Raw genomic sequence first — 13,262 nt, 5'->3', positions numbered from 1 at the left:
GGATGACCATGCCGTGTCCCCAAGCAGCTGTGCTGGGGCTCAAGTTCTGCTCCATATGCATTGCTCTGTGCCAGCATCACACACCTGCTTGCTAGTGTGCAGAGACTCACATGCATTAAAAATGTGCATCTATAGGACCAAAATCTTCAGCTTCTCTGCATTGTTTTCATGATAAGACACTGGCAGAGCCGTGAAGCTGCACATCAGGTGTTTCCTCTGCATCTAACCCAAAGCAGACAGTGGAGGGTTTTGAGGTTCCCCTGGGACAGCTGCAGCTCTCAGGGGCTCCATCCCATGCCAGCAAGGACAGGTCAGCTCTCTCTGCCCTCTCCAGGCACAGCTGTTCACAGGGGCACTCCCAGCCCAGCAGACCCTCCCCATCACTGGTGAGAAGCAGCACCAGATCCTCCGTAACGTGCTGGACAACCTCAACAACGTCATGAACGGCTACTGCCTGCCCGAGCCCTACTTCAGCACCAAGGTGGGTGCCAGGGGCAAAGGTGGCCCAGGTGTCCTGCCCTGCTGCACTGGGGAGTCCAGTAACACCAGTGAGTGTGGTTAGCACCAACTTCTGCTCCCACAGGTGAAGGAGTGGGTGGCACAGCTAATGAAGACCCTGCGAGACCCCTCTCTGCCCCTTCTGGAGCTGCAGGAGATCATGACCAGCATTTCAGGAAGAATCCCACTGTCTGTGGAGAAGTCCATCAGGAAGGTGATGGCACAGTATGCCAGCAACATCACCTCTGTGCTCTGCCGCTTCCCCAGCCAGCAGGTGAGCTGGGCCTCCCATCCCTGTCACTGCAGCCACTGGGACTGAATTCTGCCTCAATTTGTGCTGCCAAGATTCTATAAAAAAGAAACAAACAAACGAGCCAGGGAAATATGTCTGTTTCTATATATGTGTTTGTTTCCCTGTGTTTGCTTTTCAATGTGTGTTTGGTTTTGTGTGTGTGTTTCCTTATGTGTGTTTGTTTTAATACTGAGTGTTTCTATCTCTGTGTTTGTTTTACATTCCTCACTTTGCTTTTTTTTTCACTTGGGGACAAAAAAACCCAAGGGAAAGGCTCCAGATGCAGCAGCCCTGTCCCCAGGCAAGGGGGGGAGTTAACTACCCTGGACCCCATGTCCTGTCCCCCCAGATTGCCAACGTGCTGGACACGCACGCAGCCATGCTGCAGAGGAAGGCTGAGAGGGAGGTCTTCTTCATGAACACACAGAGCTTGGTGCAGCTGGTGCAGAGGTGAGCCCTGTGCTGTCTGTGACCCTCCTGGCACCCCCATGGCCACATCCTTGCAGCTCTGTGAGCTCTCTGCTCCCCAGGTACCGCAGTGGCATCCGGGGGTACATGAAGACAGTGGTGCTGGACCTGCTCAGGCGCTACCTGCAAGTGGAGACACAGTTCCAGCATGGTGAGGGTTTGGGGCTTTCTGGAAGGTGTTCAGAGCTCTCTGAGGAGCTGCAGGACTCACCATGCCATGTCCCACAGCTCACTATGATAAGTGTGTCATCAGCCTGAGGGAGCAGTGCAAACCTGACATGAACCCAGTGCTGGAGAGCATCTTCTCCCATGCCCAGGTGGCCAAGAAGAACCTGCTGGTGATCATGTTAATTGTGAGTACAGCTCATGCCTGAGATTCCAGGAGCAAAGGCAGGAGGTAGAGAAGGGTCTGTATGCCAAGGCAGCTCCACATTGCTGTGGGACAGATGTGGCTGTGAGTGGCTGTCACAGCCTCATGTTTTCCCCTTGACATGGGGACACCTGGGAAACTACTTTTCTGCTCCTGTGTTCAAATGCATCCCAGGGTTTGGAGTTTGTATTCCTGCCTTGTTATCCCTTTATCCCTGTATTTTAATTATCTCCCCTCTGAGGCATTGCATGGTTACACTTGGTTCAAAGAGCAGCATTTTGCCCATTTTAGTGGGTCTTGTTCCTATTGCCTGTGTGGGGCTAGGGATGCAGGATGAAGCCATTCCATGCAGGGTTGGGGTGCAGGATGAAGCCATTCCATGCAGGGTTGGGGTGCAGGATGAAGCCATTCCATGCAGGGTTGGGGTGCAGGATGAAGCCATTCCATGCAGGGTTGGGGTGCAGGATGAAGCCATTCCATGCAGGGTTGGGGTGCAGGATGAAGCCATTCCATGCAGGGTTGGGGTGCAGGATGAAGCCATTCCATGCAGGGTTGGGGTGCAGGATGAAGCCATTCCATGCAGGGTTGGGGTGCAGGATGAAGCCATTCCATGCAGGGTTGGGGTGCAGGATGAAGCCATTCCATGCAGGGTTGGGGTGCAGGATGAAGCCATTCCATGCAGGGTTGGGGTGCAGGATGAAGCCATTCCATGCAGGGTTGGGGTGCAGGATGAAGCCATTCCATGCAGGGTTGGGGTGCAGGATGAAGCCATTCCATGCAGGGTTGGGGTGCAGGATGAAGCCATTCCATGCAGGGTTGGGGTGCAGGATGAAGTCATCCAGTGCAGAATGAAGCCATCCCATGTGGGGTTGGGGTACAGGATGAAGCCACCTGGTGCAGGGCTGGGATTTGGGATGAATCCACCCCACAGTGAGGAGCCTGAGCCGTGGTGGTGTGACATTGCAGGACCAGCTGTGTGGCCGTGACCCCACGCTGACTGATGAGCTGACAACCATCCTCCACGAGCTGACACAGCTCAGCAAGGTTGAGCACTCCAAAGTGGCGCTGAGAGCTCGGCAGGTCAGCAAGTGCCATCCCCATCCCTGTCCCCATCCCTGCCTCCCTCCCTCCCAGCTCCCCCTCTCCCCTTGCAGGTGCTGATTGCCTCTCACATGCCTTCCTATGAGCTGAGGCACAACCAGGTGGAGTCCATCTTCATCTCTGCCATCGACATGTATGGACACGAGTACTGCCCTGAAAACCTGAAGGTTAGGAATTCTGCTGCTTTCCAGAGATTCAGGTGGCTTTTGGCAGGGGGTCTGGCTGCAAGTGGTTCAGTGCACAAAGCACTCAAAGCCTTGCTGCAGTGGCTGTGTGGAGCAGAGGGGGAGTGCACCCCAGTGCTCAGTCTCCACCTCCTGCTCTACATCCTGTTTGGATCCACATCTGTCCCTGCCATGGTGGGCTGGGTGGACACCAGTGCTCTAGTGGCTAGTCCTGCACAGCCCCACATTGAGAACCCTCCTCCTACCATGGGTCAAGGGGCTTCTGCTTCATCCTTGCCATAAATTCTGCTTTCTTCCCCCAGAAACTGATCCTGTCAGAAACCTCCATCTTCGATGTGCTTCCTGTCTTCTTCTACCACGCCAACGAGGTGGTGCGGATGGCAGCACTGGAGGTGAGGGCTGGGGGCTCTGGGGGTGGCATGGGTGGTGTGGGGGGAGCAGGAGCATGGCAGTACCTGCTGTGTCCCCCTGGCAGGTGTACGTCAGACGAGGGTACATTGCCTACGAGCTGAACAGCCTGCAGCACCGGCAGCTCTCCGATGGCACCTGCCTGGTGGAGTTCCAGTTCATGCTGCCCTCCTCCCACCCAAACATGTATGGGGGTCCCACACACCTGTCCCACTCCCCTGGACATGGTTCTGTTCACAAAGCTGTGGGGTTGTATCATTCCCTCCATGTGAAGCACATGGACCCTTAGCAGGAGATGTGCCCTGTGCTCTCCTGTTGCCAGTGGAGCAGGATGAGCCTTCTCTGCTCCAGGATCCCATGTGGGACCTGCACGGTCCTGGCTGGACCTTGGAGTGGTGCCTCCACCTGTGTCTGATGGCTGCCTTGCTCCTCCTCACAGGATGTCTGTCCCCATCAGCATCTCCAACCCCGACCTGGCCCGGCACAGCACCGAGCTCTTCATGGACAGTGGCTTTTCCCCTGCAAGCCAGCGGATGGGAGCCATGGTGGCCTTCAAGAGATTTGAGGACTTCACAAGGTGAGGGTGCAGGAACATACCTGGCTGGTGTATATGTGTTTTGGGTGCTGCTGCAGTCATTAGAGAGCAAAACAGGGTGTAAGAGCCACATCTGGGGGCAGCTGGGCAGTGCCTGAGGCAGCTCCAGTTCCTATCACAGCTGGAAGCTGGGAATTCTCAGTACAACAGTTACCTGTTTGGGGACATGATGTGGCTTTTGGGGACATGGGGAAAGCTTACCTGACTCAGGTTAAACATCTCTGCATGCTAACACAGCAGTACTACATCTCATGGGCTGTGAGTTTGCCCTGGGATGGTGGAGTTGGCACATGCTCTGGACCACTGTGCTGGTACCCATGTCCCTGTTGTGACCATGTTGTGGGTCCCTGATGCTGTCCCCTCAGGCACAACATGCTGATTTTTCACCCCATCCCTGCTGTTTGGGCAGGAACTTTGATGAAGTGATCTCGTGCTTCGCCAACTCCCCAGAGAGAGCAGTGCTCAGCGAGGCACGAACCACCATCTACGAAGAAGAGGATTCCAAGGTGAGCACACTACTACTGCTGACCACCCCCAGCTGGAGCTGGGATGGCAGTGGTGCTGCTGGTTGGGGTTGACAGGAACATTTTCTTGCCAGAACATCCATGAGGAGCCGATACACATCCTCAACATTGCGCTCTGCTCTGCTGAGCACATGGAAGATGAGAAGCTGGTACCCATCTTCAGAGCCTTTGCCCAGTCCAAGGTCTGTCAGCAGGGCCAGATCCCATTTTGCAGACCCTGCAAGCCAGGGCACCATATCCCATGGACTGCCTCATGTCCACATGATGCTCCCCAAAATGCTATAGCTTGGGTTGTGTTTGCTTCCTTGGTGGAGATGTTTAAACTCTCATTCATGACTGGTGGAATCTTCTGTTTCCTCACAGAAAAATGTCCTTGTTGAGTGTGGTCTCCGGAGGATCACGTTCCTCATTGCTCAGCAGGTGAGTGCAGAGTGAGACATCTATCAATACCTTAGAGACACAGCACTGGGTGATGGATGAACCCACTGCACATCAGGAGCTGGGAATTAACTAATGAGGGATTCAATGAGTGATTCATCTCCTGGATCATCCTTTATCCTGCTCATGTCTCCACTAACGTGGTTCCAGCAGGGCCACTCCATAGCTTTGAGCTGCCTTGAAAAGGCATCATAACAGTCAGTATAGATTGGTGTTCAGGGAACTACTCAAGGCATTGATGTCTTTTGTTCCACATCTTTTCTCAGCTATAGAATCATGGAATGGTGTCATGTGATTCATCTCCTGGATCATCCTTTATCCTGCTCATGTCTCCACTAACGTGGTTCCAGCAGGGCCACTCCATAGCTTTGAGCTGCCTTGAAAAGGCATCATAACAGTCAGTATAGATTGGTGTTCAGGGAACTACTCAAGGCATTGATGTCTTTTGTTCCACATCTTTTCTCAGCTATAGAATCATGGAATGGTGTCATTTGGGAGGGACCTTTCATCCTGTTCCTCCTGCCATGGGCAGGGACACCTCCCACTGGACCAAGTTGTTCAGAGATCCATCCAACCTGGCCTGGAACACTTCCAGGGATGGAGCAGCCACAGCTGCTCTGGGCAACCTGTGCCTCAGCACCCTCACAGGGAAGGATTTTTTCCTAAAACTTAATCTGATGGATTCCTCCCAGCCCTTTTCCCTTCAGGAGAGAGCAAAGCCAACAGGGTGATTTCTGTTCAACAAACTCACTGAAAATCAGAACAACCTTCTCCACGCCAGGATTATTCATGTTGTCCTCTCTGTGCTTTCACCCTAGAGAGAATTCCCGAAGTTCTTCACGTTCAGAGCCAGGGATGAGGTAAGCCCTGGTGGGAGCAGAGCTCAGCCAGCGCTGGCCGTGCCGTTCCCTCACCGCTGTGCCGCGGCAGTTCGCAGAGGATCGCATCTACCGGCACCTGGAGCCGGCGCTCGCCTTCCAACTGGAGCTGAGCCGCATGCGCAACTTCGACCTCACGGCCATCCCCTGTGCCAACCACAAGATGCACCTGTACCTGGGGGCTGCCAAGGTGAAGGCTGGCGTCGAGGCCACCGACTATCGCTTCTTCATCCGCGCCATCGTGCGCCACTCGGACCTCATCACCAAGGTAAGGGGGCATTGAGTGCCTGTGGGGGTGGGTAGAGGTGGGCATGGTTTGAGTGTTGGGTTGTTCCAGCCAGCATTGAGCTGCTTGGTCCACCACAGGAGGCTTCCTTCGAGTACCTGCAGAATGAGGGTGAGCGGATGCTCCTGGAGGCGATGGATGAGCTGGAGGTGGCGTTCAACAACACCATCGTCCGCACCGACTGCAACCACATCTTCCTCAACTTCGTCCCCAACGTCATCATGGACCCTTCCAAGGTGTGTTGCTTGGGGGTCCTGCTTCCTGCTGGCAGGGTGTTGTTGATCTGGGGGTGGAGGGTGTGTCACACCCTGTGCTCAGTACCGCTCCACAGATGGGCAGCCACCTCCCACCCGTCTCTCCCTCTCCCCAGTGGACAGGGTGGATGGCAACACCAGGCCCCAGGGATGGAGGGATGGAGAGAGAGGGGATCACCTAAAGCAAATCTGAAATGCCTATGGAGGCGATGCGATGGGGCTGCTCCACCCTTGGCATTGTGTGCTGAAGGGCAGTGTGGTCCCTGGGGCCAGTGACCCATCCATGTCCATCCCATGCCCAGATTGAGGAGTCGGTGAGGTCCATGGTGATGCGCTATGGCAGTCGCCTCTGGAAGCTGCGGGTCCTGCAGGCTGAGGTGAAGATCAACATCCGCCTGACACCCACTGCCACTGCCATCCCCATCCGCCTCTTCCTCACCAACGAGTCTGGATACTACCTGGACATCAGCCTCTACAAGGAAGTGAAGGACCCTGGCACTGGCAGCGTGAGTAACCACAGTGGTGGCTGCAAGAACCCAACCATGAGTACCTGAGCACTCTTGGCCGTGGCAGAGCTTTGGAGGGTTTCTGCAAAACTCCTTGTGCACCTGCAATGCTGATCTGTCCCAGAGTCCTCAGACTTCCAACAGCATGCCCTGAGTTGGATTGGTTTCACTCCTCTCTCAGTTGGGCTCCTTGGGATGATGCTTTGCTTCAAAATGTGCTGAGCTCCATCCAGTTGGGCTCCTCAGAGTGATGCTGGTGAAGAATTGGGCAGTTTTGGGTCTAGGAGGTGAAGGTTAGGGTGTCACTGGTACTTGCAGCACAGCAATGTGACACTGTCCCCTCAATAGCAATGAGTGGGGTGAAAAAACATGATTTGGCTGATTGGCCAGGCAGAGCTCAGCAGTGCTCCAGCAGAAGACTCATCTGTGTGCTAGGGGAAAGCAGTCAAGGCTCTGCCCTTCTCTCCAGATCATGTTCCAGTCGTATGGGGGCAAGCAGGGGCCACAGCATGGGATGCTCATCAACACCCCCTACGTCACCAAGGACCTGCTTCAGGCCAAAAGGTTCCAAGCACAGTCCTTGGGCACCACCTATGTGTATGACTTCCCACAGATGATCAGGCAGGTGAGTCTGGCTGAGCAGAAAGAGGCTCTGAATTATTGCATCTGCATTTCTAAACCAGTTCCTAGCTCTTGGAATTCTTAGCTCTCCTTGCTCATGGCAGGAGATGGGGTTTTTTTTTCCAACCCAAGCCATTCCAGGATTCCATGAGTCTTGCAATTTGCCCTGGCTGCACTCAAGGAGGATGTGAACCAGGAGGCCCCATGCAAAGAGGGCTGCAGTGGTGGGGGTCTCTGACACACAGTTGTGCTCCCCCCAACCCCAGCCTGCTGCAGGAGTGTGTGTCCATGCTGGGTGATGTCCTGGGAGCTGCTCCTTTCCCTGCTTTCAGCTCATCCTGTGTGTTGTGTCTCCACAGGCTCTCTTCAAGCTCTGGGGTGACTTGGACCCATACCCCAAGGACATCCTGACATGCACTGAGCTGGTGCTGGACTCACAGGGGCACCTTGTGCAGATGAACAGGGTCCCTGGAGTGAATGAGGTAGCAGGGGATGATTTGGGAATGGGGCAGGGGAAACAGGTGGGAATGGCTGGTGGCTCAGTCTGTGTTTAGAGCTTGGGAGATACTCCTCAACCATTTTATCTGTTGGTTAATGCCACCTGCATCTCAGCCCCTTTGTCTCTTGGCACTCAGTGGTCTGGTCTAGTTGACGAAGTGGTGATCGGTCAAAGGTTGGACTCTGTGATCTTGGAGGTCTTTTCCAACCTCAATGATTCTGTGATTCTCTGGAGGATTCTGCCCTGTAACCTCGTGTGGTTTGGGGCAGGTGGGGATGGTTGCTTTCAAAATGAAGCTGAAGACCCCTGAGTATCCCAAAGGCCGCGACATCGTGCTCATCTGCAATGACATCACACACAAGATTGGCTCCTTTGGGCCTGAGGAGGACCTGGTGTTCCTGAGGGCCTCGGAGCTGGCACGGGCCGAGGGCATCCCCCGCATCTACATCTCTGCCAACAGCGGCGCTCGCATCGGCTTCGCCGATGAGATCAAACACATGTTCCAGGTGGCCTGGGTGGACCCTGCAGAGCCTGACAAGGTGTGTGGGCACCTTCCCTCCTGCAGTGCAGAAAACAACAGACTTAGTTGGAGAAGGAGGGACCAGAGCTAAACTAGGGCATCAAACCAGGATGGGAGATGGGTGTGAGCTCAAACCTGCACCCAGCACCGTGGGGAAGGTTCCCTTGGCTTTTCCTAGGTGGTGGAGATAAAGGAGACAGTGCTGGCATGGCTGCTCTGTCCAGCCCTGGTCCCTCAGCCCACTGGTGATGGGTTTGGAGTGGCTTTGGAGAGGGGTTGTGGCTCACATGGGCATGTGCATAGAGTGCTCACAACTGCTCTTCCTCTTCATTTTCAGGGGTTCAGGTACCTGTACCTGACTCCCCAGGACTACACGAGGATCAGCACCATGAACTCAGTGCGCTGTGAGCACGTGGAGGAAGGTGGTGAGTCCAGGTGAGCCCTGGTGTCCCATGGGGCACACAGAACCACCCCAAGGCCTGCCCTACACCCCTCCAGGATGCAGCTCCCACCTCCTGGCTCAGCATCCTGCCAGGCACATATGCAGGTGAGTTCTTCCCTCTGTCCTGCCCACACTGTGGCTCTGCTTTCCCTGCAGGTATGTCCTCCTGGACATCATTGGGAAGGACAATGGATTTGGGGTGGAAAACCTGAGAGCTGCTGGAACCATTGCTGGGGAGTCTTCCCGTGCCTATGATGAAATAGTGACCATCAGCATGGTACAGCCATGGGCCCTCTCTGTTGCCTGCTTGCTTTTGAAGTCACCTGGGAAGGGTGAAAGGAGGCACCAAGCCTTCTGGTGTGACCTGACAGTGCAGACCCCTGCAGAGCATCCTTCCCCAGGTTCTTGTGGTCTGTGCTGCAGCCTTATCCCCCCAGTGACCCCCATGTCCCTGTGTGTGTGCCCAGGTGACCTGCCGTGCCATCGGGATCGGCGCGTACCTGGTGAGGCTGGGCCAGCGTGTCATCCAGGTGGAGAACTCCCACATCATCCTCACGGGTGTCACAGCTCTCAATAAGGTACTGTGCCCTGCACTGTCCCCTCACACCACTGCCTGTGTGGGCTCCTTGCCTGTCCCATGGGAAGAGGTGACACTTCCATGCATGTCACCTCATGGAGAGCTGTCTGGAGGAGCTGCAGGGGCAAGAACATCACCCCAAAGCTTTTTGGTGTTGTTTTTGGGGCCAGGACATCACTCCTAGGGCAGGATGGGATGGCAGAGCTGCCTTGGGGCTGTTGGGTTCCAGCCCCAGGGACAGGACCCATCTTTGGGCAGACTCACACTGGATTGAGCTGGTTTCAAACCTTCACCAAACCCATACACTAAAGCAGGATCCCTTTGCTTTAGCATCAGCCTGGACAGATATGGAAATTCAACCTCAGACCAGAGGGAATGTGCCTGTGCAGAGGTTTGGATTAACAGCCAGAGCAAGGGAGCAGCTCCTGTGTTAGCAGAGCCCAATCTGTTTCTGCTGGTACCTCTGTCTAGGTGTTGGGCCGTGAGGTTTACACATCCAATAACCAGCTGGGAGGAGTTCAGATCATGCACAACAACGGCGTGTCCCACGTCACCGTCCCTGATGACTTTGAGGGTGTCTACACCATCCTGCAGTGGCTCTCATACGTACCCAAGGTAGGAGGGTGCTGCAGGATGGTGCTGGGGGCTGTGACCCCATACCTGGCTGGTGACCTGCCCTTTGGGATCTCTCTTGCAGGATAACCAGAGCCCAGTGCCTGTCATTGCCATAAGTGACCCTGTGGAAAGAGAAATTGATTTTGTCCCTTCCAAAGTCCCCTATGACCCCAGGTGGATGCTGGCAGGGAGACCCCACCCAAGTAAGTGAGGCTAACCTGAGACCTCTGCAGCACTGCTCCCAGGTGTATCTTTTGGGTGCAGAAGGTGTTTTGGCCTTGGGTTGGTGCACAGGGAGCCCTTTGGTGCTCACCATTGCACCGTCCCACATTTTCCTGTGCTCCACAGCTGTCAAGGGGACCTGGCAGAGTGGCTTCTTTGACAAGGACAGCTTCATGGAGATCATGAAGCCATGGGCTCAGACAGTGGTGGTTGGCAGAGCGAGGTACTGGTTGGAGCAGGAGATGGAACCTGGAGCAGGGGGTGACATGGGGAATCTGCACCCATGGCCAGGTGCACCCAAACCCTGGCTGTGGCACTGCTCTGGGGATGGTGGAGGGGGAGCAGCTCTCTGGTGGGGCTGGGGTGCAGCATGGAGGGGAACTGGTCTCTGCTGAGCCCCCCCTGCCTCCTCACAGGCTGGGAGGTCTCCCCGTGGGTGTCATTGCTGTGGAGACTCGCACCGTGGAGGTGATGATACCTGCTGACCCTGCCAACCTGGACTCAGAGGCAAAGGTGTGTGGGAAGACCTTAGTGAGGCCAAGCAGCATCCAAGAGGAGATTGGAGGGGAGAGAAGGGAAAAAGCTTAGCATGATCCTTTGGCATGTCTTTACTTTCAGTCATTCTGGTGAAACCAAGGGTGCTGGGTCAGTTTGCTTTCTCTCAGCTGTTTCTCCTGGGGTGTTGGGAAGCACCAGCACCAGCCTCAGCACTATTGCTCATCTTTTTTTCCAGATAATCCAGCAGGCTGGGCAGGTCTGGTTCCCAGACTCTGCTTTTAAAACAGCCCAGGTCATTCGGGATTTCAACCGGGAGCACCTCCCGCTGATGATCTTTGCCAACTGGAGAGGCTTCTCCAGTGGCATGAAAGGTACTCTAGTGCTTGGCATGCCCAGATTCCTGTGCCATGATGTACTTCCACCATCCCTGCCACCCTATAGAGTCCTTGGATGTCCCAGCCTACCAGGGTCCCACCCACACTCCTCAGAACTGTGGGATTGGGATGGGGAGGTGATGGGGCACCACCAGGACCACCAGGGCTCCAGAGGTTGATGACTTTTTGCTGAGCTGGTTTTGGGGTGTTTTTTTGTCTCCTCAGTGGAGAAGGTGCTTTGGGCAGCTGGGAGGAGGTCAGGGCAGTGACCAGGTCCATACAGTTGAGTCACCCAACGCTGTGTCCCTTTGGCTTTCAGACATGTATGACCAAATGCTGAAGTTTGGTGCCTACATCGTGGACAGCCTCAGAGACTTCAAGCAGCCTGTGCTGGTCTACATCCCACCCCATGCAGAGCTGCGAGGAGGCTCCTGGGTGGTCATCGACTCCACCATCAACCCCTTCTACGTGGAGCTCTACGCAGACAAGGAGAGCAGGTCAGTGTCCCAACCACCTGTGTGTCCTCCACGGCCTGTGTGAGAGCTGGGGCCTGGGGACTGCAGGGTCACATCCCCTGGAGGGACCTCCTGTTGCTTGGTGTCTGTTTTTAACCCTTTTGAAGCCATCAGGGACAAGTCCAGGCTTCTTGCAGAGCAGCATGGTAGGTCATAGAAAGGCTTGGGATATCCCCAAGGTATTTCCTTGGAATATCCTCCTGCATCCAGCACAGGCTGTGGGAGAGTAAACCATGGTTCTGGGGCAGGAGGTCTTTTCTCTAACCTTAATGCACACTGCAGTGAGCTGTGAGGAGTGGGAGGACAGACAAGAATTCCAGATTGGAAGCAAAACCCTTTGAGGTTTTCTCCCTGATTCTCGGAAGAAAGAGCTGCATTTCTTCTCCAGAATCTATTCTTCCATTCTGACTAGTCCCCACTTCCCTTCCAGGGGTGGCATTTTGGAGCCTGGAGGAACAGTGGAGATCAAGTTCAGAAAGAAGGATTTGGTGAAGACCATGAGAAGGATTGATACAGTCTATGCCAAGCTCGTTGAGCAGATGGGTAAGGGAAGGGGATTTTTGGCTTGAGGATATTGGTGGTGGTAAGTTAAACCATGAGGCTCAAGCACTCTGGTGGCAACCACCAGGAAATCCTTTAGTGTTCCTCTGGGAAAATTCTTTCTGGCTTTTCTGATGGTGGAGGCAAGATGATGTGGTGGCACCTTAGAACACATGTATCTCCTGGGGACTCTCTGAATGGGACTGGAGTCTTCTCCCATGCTTTAAGATGAAGAATGGCAATGGCCATGCTGAATCACTACCCAATGCATCGGGAGGTCATTGCCCCCATGTCCCTCCACCCTGCTGCAACATGGTCCCACAAAGCCCTTGCAGGTGTCACCTCCCCTCTCTTGTGGCAGGCACCAAACACAGTGCAGCCCTTTGTGGCCAGGCCCTCTGTGGCTGGGCTCAGGTGGAATTGTGCCAAGGCAAAGGGACATGGCACTGGGATCCTGTTTCCTGCTGGGGGTGGCTGAGGAGGGGGCACAGAGGGACCACGGTGGCCTGTGGGTGCCATCACCAGGGCTGCTCAGCGTGGCACATCCCCCAGGGACCCCTGAGCTGTCCGAGGCACAGCGCAAGGAGCTGGAGAAGCAGCTGAAGGCACGGGAGGAGCTGCTCCTGCCTGTGTACTACCAGGTGGCCGTGCGCTTCGCCGACCTGCACGACACCCCGGGCCGCATGCAGGAGAAAGGTGTCATCACGGTGAGCCAGGGCAAAGCCACGAGGAAGGGGCTTGGTGCAGGGAGCTTTGTGGTGCTGGCATGAAGGAGGGAGGCACAGTCCTTCCTGGGGGTCTCCAGCTCACCACTCATTTGACCTCCATGGTGAGGCCAACACTGTTCAACATCTTTGCTGGCGACATGGACGGTGGGTTGAGTGCACCCTCAGCAAGTTCACTGACCCATACACTTATGGGGCAGTCACAGCTGGAGGGAAGGGATGGGACATCCAGAGGGACCTTGACAAGCTTGAGAGGTGGAACAATATAAACCCCATGGAGTTCAAAAAAGTGAAGTGCAAGGTCCTACATC

The 13,262-nt window shown here is 55.1% G+C and overlaps 1 protein-coding gene across 1 annotated transcript in view; it reads left to right on the top strand.

The window, feature by feature from the left end:
* Positions 1 to 12,996, top strand: part of ACACB (acetyl-CoA carboxylase beta) — a 23,614-nt gene extending 10,618 nt beyond the window's left edge. Inside the window, exons 19-49 of the mRNA XM_009081175.1 lie at positions 335 to 481; positions 584 to 772; positions 1,140 to 1,240; positions 1,321 to 1,409; positions 1,487 to 1,611; positions 2,595 to 2,708; positions 2,783 to 2,896; positions 3,217 to 3,306; positions 3,390 to 3,508; positions 3,762 to 3,899; positions 4,327 to 4,423; positions 4,516 to 4,623; positions 4,805 to 4,861; positions 5,698 to 5,739; positions 5,810 to 6,025; positions 6,124 to 6,279; positions 6,600 to 6,803; positions 7,273 to 7,428; positions 7,784 to 7,906; positions 8,193 to 8,462; positions 8,781 to 8,878; positions 9,042 to 9,162; positions 9,353 to 9,463; positions 9,934 to 10,077; positions 10,160 to 10,280; positions 10,426 to 10,522; positions 10,716 to 10,812; positions 11,033 to 11,168; positions 11,491 to 11,668; positions 12,117 to 12,229; positions 12,779 to 12,996. Of these exons, the coding sequence (XP_009079423.1) occupies positions 335 to 481; positions 584 to 772; positions 1,140 to 1,240; positions 1,321 to 1,409; positions 1,487 to 1,611; positions 2,595 to 2,708; positions 2,783 to 2,896; positions 3,217 to 3,306; positions 3,390 to 3,508; positions 3,762 to 3,899; positions 4,327 to 4,423; positions 4,516 to 4,623; positions 4,805 to 4,861; positions 5,698 to 5,739; positions 5,810 to 6,025; positions 6,124 to 6,279; positions 6,600 to 6,803; positions 7,273 to 7,428; positions 7,784 to 7,906; positions 8,193 to 8,462; positions 8,781 to 8,878; positions 9,042 to 9,162; positions 9,353 to 9,463; positions 9,934 to 10,077; positions 10,160 to 10,280; positions 10,426 to 10,522; positions 10,716 to 10,812; positions 11,033 to 11,168; positions 11,491 to 11,668; positions 12,117 to 12,229; positions 12,779 to 12,996 (4,089 nt within the window). The remainder of the gene's footprint in view (positions 1 to 334; positions 482 to 583; positions 773 to 1,139; positions 1,241 to 1,320; positions 1,410 to 1,486; positions 1,612 to 2,594; positions 2,709 to 2,782; positions 2,897 to 3,216; positions 3,307 to 3,389; positions 3,509 to 3,761; positions 3,900 to 4,326; positions 4,424 to 4,515; positions 4,624 to 4,804; positions 4,862 to 5,697; positions 5,740 to 5,809; positions 6,026 to 6,123; positions 6,280 to 6,599; positions 6,804 to 7,272; positions 7,429 to 7,783; positions 7,907 to 8,192; positions 8,463 to 8,780; positions 8,879 to 9,041; positions 9,163 to 9,352; positions 9,464 to 9,933; positions 10,078 to 10,159; positions 10,281 to 10,425; positions 10,523 to 10,715; positions 10,813 to 11,032; positions 11,169 to 11,490; positions 11,669 to 12,116; positions 12,230 to 12,778) is intronic.
* The last annotated feature ends 266 nt before the right edge of the window (positions 12,997 to 13,262 follow it).

The sequence above is a fragment of the Acanthisitta chloris genome, unplaced genomic scaffold, assembly GCF_000695815.1.
Source record: "Acanthisitta chloris isolate BGI_N310 unplaced genomic scaffold, ASM69581v1 scaffold16578, whole genome shotgun sequence".
Classification (NCBI taxonomy): domain Eukaryota; kingdom Metazoa; phylum Chordata; class Aves; order Passeriformes; family Acanthisittidae; genus Acanthisitta; species Acanthisitta chloris.
This window is presented reverse-complemented; position numbering and strand designations above follow the sequence as displayed.